Source organism: Austrofundulus limnaeus, unplaced genomic scaffold (genome assembly GCF_001266775.1).
Source record: "Austrofundulus limnaeus strain Quisiro unplaced genomic scaffold, Austrofundulus_limnaeus-1.0 Scaffold207, whole genome shotgun sequence".
NCBI classification, from domain to species: domain Eukaryota; kingdom Metazoa; phylum Chordata; class Actinopteri; order Cyprinodontiformes; family Rivulidae; genus Austrofundulus; species Austrofundulus limnaeus.
Genome location: NW_013952609.1, coordinates 833,756 through 843,193, shown reverse-complemented (window position 1 = coordinate 843,193; position 9,438 = coordinate 833,756). Strand labels below are relative to the sequence as shown.

At 38.6% G+C, this 9,438-nt stretch overlaps 1 protein-coding gene across 1 annotated transcript in view; it reads left to right on the top strand.

Moving 5' to 3' along the window:
• Positions 1-9,438, top strand: part of agmo (alkylglycerol monooxygenase) — a 63,511-nt gene that overhangs the window by 42,487 nt on the left and 11,586 nt on the right. The window contains exons 11-12 of the mRNA XM_014019015.1: positions 2,701-2,783; positions 3,564-3,669. Coding sequence (XP_013874469.1) covers positions 2,701-2,783; positions 3,564-3,669 — 189 coding nt within the window. The remainder of the gene's footprint in view (positions 1-2,700; positions 2,784-3,563; positions 3,670-9,438) is intronic.

Genomic DNA, 9,438 nt, shown 5'->3' with positions numbered 1-9,438 from the left:
GTCTCACAAATCACCACCCGCTCTCCACCGGGGAGGGAGCTGTAATGGATGCGCGCACGTGAGCCCAGAGCATGGCTGCTGGATCGGCCAGAGCAGGCGCGTATCGGCCGATACCGATACAAAGGAAAAACGTGAATATCGGCCAAAAATATCGGCCGGCCGATGTATCGGTCGACCCCTAATTAACAGGACAATGGATTTTTGCTGACAATCAAAACAGGGGGTCCAAGCAGCACATCTGGTATTTTAGTTTTTAACAGTGGTGGACACCAGCCCGCTAAAGCGCAAATATGCTAATTGCAGACCTAAATATTTCGTTAGCGCTCTAGCGGTCTTACTAATTTTTATAATTCATAAGCGGATTTGCGCTTGCTAAAATTAAAATGCAGTACTGCTAATAACAAATTGTCTACCAGTCATTATCTTGAACAGCGGAAGGTATGGCTGTCAATGAATCACAACACACGGGATCTATCCAACAACACCCCTCCCAGATAAACACATTTATTGAGAAGMTATACATCCTTGCTGACTGTTGCTTTTGGTCAGGGTTCTCATTTCCCACTATGCTTTGTGTCTGCTTACGTAGCAGGAAGGCAATAGCAAAAASAGTTAACGTTTGTAATCCATACTAAAATTTTGTATGAATTGATTTATTTTACTTTACAATCGGAGCTCATTTAAAAAAAAAACATAAAGTTTAAACGCTGGAGCTCAATACTTGACGTAATTGGTCGAAGCAATCGGCCAACGGGGTTAGCTGAAGCCTGAAGGGATGCAAAAATGATTTAAAGATGTTATGCTGATGAAGACTGACATCTAGTGGTCAACTGGTGCAMCTACATGGAAAATTTTCAATTCCCGTCACAAACCAAATCCGTCATGTATACCCAGAATGCATCGCTTCAGTTTTCCAATAAACGTTTTTAAAATTACTTTATTGATGCTTCTTCAATGAAAAATCTACAACAAACAAAAGAAAAAGACAAAGAAGCAGCCGAACTAGCAATCCTCAACAACTTTTTAATTTTTACACGAGGAGCTAAAGGTCTGTTTCAGGAAATCACATCCCCAGCAATCTGCAGTTGTAGAATTAAGTTGTAAAAGAGTTCATACACCTCTAGTTGGCAGCGTTGGGCATATATTGTACATGAATTGTCAGCTAGTAAGTGTCAAATTGAACTTGCGCTTTAAAATTAGCTTCTGCTAATTTTTCTATCGCATAAGTGGTTTTGAAGTTGCGGACCTAAATATTTTCATAAGTGCTTTAGAAATTGCGGAGCTAATTTTTGGATTAGCACTGCACACCACTGGTTTTTAAACACTGATAAGATAACATAATCTTTGACTAATAATTCTACTTCTCTGCACATCTTACCAAACATCACTGCCCTGATAACTCCTGARCTTCATTTGTGATTATTTTGTTTTTAAAAAAATCTTTATGGTGTCTTAAAGGGCTTGTGACATGCCTGTCCTTCAAATACAAAAATTCAAAGAAAGTATCTTCATATTTAGGAAAATTGGCATAAAACACATGATTTAACCCATTTTGTCACATGACTGGCATATTTGCCTTTGAATTTGGCTCATTTAAAGTGAAACAGGAAGTGACATCCAAAGGGAACTCTTTAAGAAAGAAAAATCCCTGGTCTTTGTTTATGACAACAATATTTTTTCAACTCTGACTTTTCTTCATTTCTTTCTTATAGGGACTAAAATAATCTAAAGAAGCATCAGAAGATTCCTTGCTGTCTGTGTTGTTAACCGTTGTAGCAAACCTCTGTTTACATGCAGACATTCCCCTTTGACGTCACTTCCTGTTACTTCACATGCAAATATCTCAACAACTGTTCATCTCAGTGGTGTGAAGTTGTTTTTGCAATATGTTATCGATGTTATCTTTCCAAAAGTGCATTCATATTTATCACAAACATTTAATGTCACAGGCACTTTAAACTCAACATTTTGATTCATTGAACCCACATTCATATATTTGATGAGTTCTTTCATGAGGACCCAGATACGATCATTTTTATCAAGCCTGGATAAATTGGTGGGTTGGTTTTGAGTTGGATGTACACAGTACTTCCTCCTGAGTGTAGAAGCTGTGAGAATTGGCTGTTAGCGCCATATCAAACAAATATAAACCCAATCTGACAGCCTCCCAGCATCATCAGAGACACTTTGCTTCCAGCTGCTGCTCTTAGCCAATGCCTTAGGTTAGAGAACACATTTCAGTTCCATGAATCTGCTACTATGTAAACACATCAATGTACTGTGTTTTTGCAAGATTTAGTGTTTATGTCCCAAATGGTTTTGGGGAAAAATGCAAGTGAAAAATCGACATGGGATTTTCTGCTCTGGTGTTTTTGGCCCATTTTAGAAATGGTCTATCTGTGGTCAAGTTCCCATTCAAGACCATCTGGAGTGACTGGGCCATCTAAACAAACTGGGCCCTCGAGTGTAAAGTAGGAAGTAGGTTCTTATTGTTGGAGTGTTTTGTGTCTTTCAGTGGTTTTATCTGAAAGTCAGGTACGTTTTGGTTGGCACTTCCATACAAAAAGTTGAGTAGCTTTATGTTTTATCACTGCTTTCTCTCTGAAGTCTCCTGTGGAATAACCAGTGAAACTGAAAAAATGAGTTTAATATTTGTTTTTGCCACATTCCTCATGATGTACCAACTTATCTCACTCATAGATGCTGTCTCAGTTAACTATTCTGGGCATGACCAGCTACATTCTGCTCACTCTCACCTCTCTGGGATTCATCATCGACCAAAGGTAAATTTTGTTTAATTATTGCGGACATGAATTGTAATTTTGTTGATGTACAAGAGAAATAGTATAAAGAGCAGGAAACAAAAAAATCTGAAACGTGCAACTGACTAAATGTTAGGGTTACTTATTGTCTGAGCTTTGATCTTTTTGGTATCTCTTGCTGTTTAGAATAAATTCACTATTGTTGCTGACTTCCTTAAAGACCACGTCTGTGTCCGAATTCAGGGGCTGCGTCCTTCGAAGGACCTGGCCTACCCAGTCTATGTGGGCCGTGTCTTTGTCGAACGTGAAGATTGAAAATAAATCGAAATTAGTAAAATATTAAAAGAAATATTATTGATAGTATAAATGAAAAAAATAGCTTTGAATACATGAAGAACAAATATACCTGCCATACAAGCTCATTTACGATGTTTTTTGATGAGAATAATATTAAAAAATGTCTCTAAGCCTAATAGCTCCACCGATTTAAAACTATACTCCTGTCTCGCTTCGTCCACCATTACAAGCAAAAAAAGCACCTCAGGCTGAGAAGGCTACACCCTCTCAAATTGGGGGGAAAAGGAGGACATGTTTGTGGGCCACAGTTGGAGAAATCTTCGAATTTGGACCACCGTCGGTGCGATGTCATAATCAGCAGACAAATTCGACCTTCGAAGGAAGCAGCCCCTGAGTTTGGATGCAGCCTACGTCCCCCTTAATCACTACCAGGAAACAAACCCATTGAGATCTACTGAAAGCACACTAAGTTAAATCCAAGTTGTGTTTTTGTTCCCTGTTCAGACCAACATCTGCCTTCCTCGAGATGCTCCGCTGTGTTGTGATGGTGGCGATGCAGCGTTATGGCTACCTGAGTCCCCCCCTGCCTTCCCTGTCTGTCTTCACAGAGGTAAGATCAGCTGTTAAAGATAGCTTTTCACATAAATCAAAAGTTATTTCATGGACGTTTTTGGACTTTCAGCTCGTCTGCAGATATTTACGCCAAAAGTTCGATAGATTCTGTTACCATCAGGTAATGTTTCTGAGATTGGTTCTGGCCGAAAGCAGAGATGAAGACCAAGCCACAGATGTAAAGCAAACTCTGTGCGTTTCTTGGCTTCACAATTGTAGTCTTTTGACCCAGCCAATGATTGCTCAGTTTATCAGATTTCAAACTTTATCCCCTGAAGACACTTGAGGATTTATATTGCGTTTTTCGCTGCCTTGCTGTCTTTTCCAAAATCTGTCAAATGATTTCGAGTTGAGAAATTGATGGAGTTTCCCTTTAAGGGTTGACAGCTGCATACTTTAGCAGTTCAAGCTAGCATTGCAGATTTGCATACAGTCAGTTCCTGGTTTGAATTCATGTTGGTTCTTTTAAAGAGAGCGGTGCTTTTGAAGGAACTGAAGAGATCTCTGTGTATTTCTATTAAGCAAATACTTATCATTAAAATTAAAGTCATGCATCTTGCATGAGTTGGATGTTTTTGACGTATGACGCTAAAAAAAGTTACATTAGTGTGAATGCTGAATCAGCAAAACGGTTTCCAATATGTCAAATAGAATTTGTCTCGACATGAGCATCTTCAAACATTTCCCCAACACAGTTGTGTTTCTCGCCCCGTGTGCGTGTGATTGTGTGTGTTGTGTGGTCTGTTTTTGTGTGAGTGAAATGTGTCGGTGCTGGGTGCTAAGTCCTGCTCCGCTGCTCTGTGATCTATGAGTCCAGATGCGTGGCGCAATTGACCATAAAATTGGCGTGCCTTTCTGGCTCTGGCAGCTCGACTGTAGATGGAGGCTGACCTCTCATTACTTGCCCTCCTTCACTTCAACTGCCTCCTTTTTTTTTGGTCTCTTTTCTTTCTGCACACCCTTACTGCTCGCCATAGTGTGACTGAAAGCGAGACTTCTGGAAACAATTTGTCGTCTGCCACTAACTAGCACAGGCTGATGAGATTTGCAATCGCTGCTTTTATGTCCTTTGACTCCACATCTGTGCCAGTGAGGTGTTCAAATGACAACTTAAGGGTTTTCCCACTTTTTCTTTTTCTCACCGTAAAGTGACATAAAACTAAATTAATTGTAATTTTTTTTAAAAGCGATGCCTAAAGCGAAGTGAACCAGCTTAAGAGCTGATTTATGCTGGACACGCTGCACAGCTGTGTCACTTTGACAGCACTTTTAAGCAGTTTGTTTCCTCTAGCTAATCATTAAGCCTCTTTTCAAGTCGCAGCACATCAGGTTTAGCTGGATAACCGTCTTAGCTGCAGGTGGGATTCAATGAAAACCTTCACAGTTTACTCAAAATAGTTCCTGACATGTTTCTGCCCTTTGTTCAGAAGTACAGCAAAGGGAGAATTAGAGAAACCACCCCCAAACTTTAAGCTCCTATAATGATATATGGTTCTGACGCATGAGGTGAACGGCCGGCTCTTTGTTGCATAAAAGGGGTAGATGAAGGGTGGTTTGAAGTTGGGCCAATCAATTAACAGTCTCTAGAAGTGGAAAGAGGGAAATTCACATTTAATTGTATTCAGACTCACTGTACATTGGGGGGGGAAAAAAGAGGGAAAATATCTACAAAAACTAGTTTGGTTTGTGGTCCTTCAAAAACCAGTGGTGTGATATACTGCACCCTTAAAAATCACAGTGGTATTTATAGTGGCTCTGGAGATTTCCCTTGTAAAGCTGCAGGCTTGACCTGTAAACCAGGGCTGCCTCTCGCTCCCAGCCGCCCACTCGCCACCCAAACCCACGTCAAGGCCTCCGAGCTTCAGACAGACGGCGCTGGTTTCAGTGTGTGAATGACGGAGGCTGGTGGAGCAGCAGTCGGGCTGTGTTTGGTTAGAAGCTGCCTGAAAATGACTTCCTGCACGTTGCTCATTTTCATTTGCTGGATTTGTTGAACTTATGCACAGATACAATTCTGAAAAAGGAACAAATGACYGAAAGTCACAAACTTGTGTACTAAGCACGGACCAGTGTGAGATTCTGACAGCGTGATGGCCTTGAACAATAAGAAAACACAGTTTCAAATCAACGCAAATAAAAACAAATGCACCACATGAATTGATTTTTATTTAAAACAAGAAATTATTTAAAACAAAGTGATTGCTATTGTTTTTGCTTCCTAAATACCATCAAAAAAACTTGTAACTAACCAACCTTTTTAAATATCAAGTTTAGGGTAGTGATGTGCAGATTGATACTGAATTATCAATACCACCGATACCGGAACTTGCTCTYGTATGGATACTAAAATCAAAATARAGATACTTCGATACGTCATTCATTTCAAGTAATTTTTATCATTAAATGAACACAATGGAAAGTAACTAAACTATTGAAATTTTGTCTAAATCATACCGGGCTGATGGGAACTACTCTTTCTTCTTTTTTAAAAAAATGTTTGATTGTGTCCTCAGGTTCTTCTGTTGTCTTAGCTCAATTACATCAATATACATATGAGTTCAAAACAAAATACAGTAAAAAAATGATAAAAATAAATCATTAATGGTCATTGATTTGAAATACACTGTTTGTGCAGATTTATTAGACACATTAAGTGTGTTTGCATCAGAATACCAGCCTGAGTTTTACTTGGTATCAGTATTGGAAAAGGAAATTGGTGACACCGAACATCACTAGTACAAACAAACTTTGTTTCTGGAGTTTTATTAAAAAGAACCTAAACCATAGGAACAATCTGATAAATAAATTTAGTGGTTATGCTGGCGTTACAATATTTTTAGTAGGCTGGAGACATCCTTTAAGGTCTCGTAGAGTTTGAATTGAAACAAGAAGCTATTTCGTTGCACAGCGCAGAAAGTGATGCACCTAAATCAATCAATCAATCAATCAATCAAATTTTATTTAATAGATCTTTACAACATCGACTACTGAACCAAAGTGCTTTCCATTAGTTCAATAAAAATAAAGAATAAAAACAATGTTTGTAAAAAAAAATTGTTAGAACTGGAGTCATGGCTGAATTATTTKATAACAAATATAACTTTTTATTCAGTTTATGTATTATTTCATTCAAACAGATGTAGGTTGTAGTAAATAAACACTTGATTGGTTACCGTATGGGTCTTTAATTTGAATTTAACAAAGCACTGATGCTGTGTAATCCAGAGAAATGATGCAGTTCTGTTCCTGAATGACCACTAACCACTGGAGGAATCACGGTAATTTGTTAATAAATGTAGTTTTTAAGAAAAATGTCAGACTTTCCTGATGGCAATGCAAAACTTAGCCTTCCTTGTGTTTTTCATAATAATATTAATAATTCATTTTATTTGTAAGCACCTTTTTATGTTCCAAATGTCACTTCATGAAGTAAAACAATACCGTGCAAAGGTTTCTTTCTTTAGTCTTTTCAGTCTTTCCCCCAAACAGGATAATAAAAAAAAGCCAAAGAGGTTTTTTAACACTGACCCCGTTTTTCTTTGACTATTTTACTGAAATGTTTCCTTATAATAAAACACTTTTAATAGCTGGTCTGTTACCTCATACAATCTGAACACTTGAGGAGCAAATTTAAATCCATTTAATCCCTTTCATTCCAAAACATAAAAAGAAACTCTACATTCCTCTCTAACCACATTGTATTTTCCGACTTTCTTTTATTTTTTATTTTTTCCAAAAGAGCTCTTCTCTGTCAAACTTTGAAGGAAAAGATAAATGCTCCATGGTCAAAAGAAGAGGTTAAGATAATATTATTAAGGTCAGGTCCAACACAAAGGCTGAACCTCGGCACATTATGGCTTTATCTTCCACACATGACCTGTTCTGTTGTACAAATGGCAAATCCCACCCTGTCTTTCTCATCAGATAAGACCAAATGGTAAAAGGTTGCCGTTATCYAACTGTGTCTTTTCCACTTCCAAAAACTCAGGTGTGAAAGGTTAGCTGCCTTTTTTATTTTTACTTTTTTGAAGCAGGAATGTGTGGTAGCAAGAGGCGGCGCTGAGGTTAACGGGCTTGTTTGGGGCTTTGGAAACTCTGTGAGCATGACATCATTGGAGAGCTCACAGGAGTGGAAAGGAAAGGAAATCTCCTCCCAGGGAGAAAATGGAGGGATTTGAAAGAAACGCTGTTCCGTTGGAGTAAACAGCGCAGCYGTTGTGCACACACAGTGTGAAATATTATCACTCAACGTGCGGGGGATTGTGCCAGTCAAAAAGTAACCGCTCTGTTTATTTTGTCACGCAGATAGCCAGGTAAAGCTATGGAAATCTTGCAGCAAGTGGCCCCGGGGGGGCTTTTTTTGGTTTGTGTTTTGTGGCCAACTCTGACTTTCTTTTGAATTRGTCTTAATATTTCGTGCATTAACTCGTGAGTGAAGCGCGACGCTCGTCCAGTTTGTGACGCAGCTTCAGAACCGATGTTTGAAGCTAACTGAACCTGACTGTAGCTCCTCTGAAATCTGCATTAAACTCCTTCCACAGAAACTTTATGCCAGTCTGAATACAAATCAAAACAAATGATTGAAGACGGAAGTCCTAAAGCCTTATTCTGAACTTGATCACTTTGCTGAATGACTGCTTAGTGTTAGACTCTACGTTAGTATTATTTTTTGCTGCACTCATTGCTTTAATATTGAACAATCACAGATCTAATGCTGTAAAAATAAATTCCTCTCAGCCACTGTTTTATCCACAATACTTTAAGTTGCAGCATGTTGCCTGAAGTGAGCTGGAAAATGTCTCCTTCTGCCAGAATCTGCGAGCTGTGGGGGATTGAAACTTGGAAAAACTTCAGATTATGTGTTGTAAAGTTTGGYGGAGTGATTCTGACACACAGACTAAAGTACATTCTGTCATTTCTGGTGTTTCCACATCGAAACCAAATGCTTCAAATGTTCGCCAGTCGACTTTTTCACCTAATCAGTTATTACAAGAAAACATCGCCCTTGTTGCTCTTTATCTGATCTGTTGGATTTCCTGCTCTGTCAGATTTTTTGTATAAACAGAATTGGTCATTTAATGTTTTGAAAGCATCCATCCATCCATTTAACTTATTTGAAAGTTTGCTAAATTTAATAAAGCGTTTTATTTTTAGTTTTGTTGACACTGCAGGTCATAATGCTCAATTCTGATATTCAGTTTTTTTTACGTGATTACTGTATTTTAATTGCGACCTCCATCAGACTCCAGTATGAACAACTTGTGGCATTGATGTGACCCGTATGCCACGGAAAAGACGTGATTTCACATTCAGCTAGCTGTTTATGGAGTTAGCTAAACACGGATGCTACGTGTTAGCATCTCGATTCGTACGTTTATGTGCAATCAGAGCAGATTAAATAATTATTTGACCTGCTTGTTCAGTTGAMTGTTTACATTTTAACCATCCTCTGGTCGGCGGCTCCGGTGAAGCTTTGTGATAAAACTAAAATATCGATACAGTAACTTTAGTATCTATTTGGTCAGAGATGGACGTTACTATCATATGTTTCTGTGGATTCTCAGTCATGCAGGACATGGAAAATGCTTCTGTTCTGTAGCRGAAGACGTGTGTACCTACAGATTTAACTGCACAAGGTTGGTTTTAATACTCTAAATAATTGGATCTATTTGCTCACCCCCACCTCACTGATGTTAAACTCTGATGAAATGACACAAAACATCAGATAAGAATCCAACTTAGTACCACACACTGAAAAGCAGGGTTG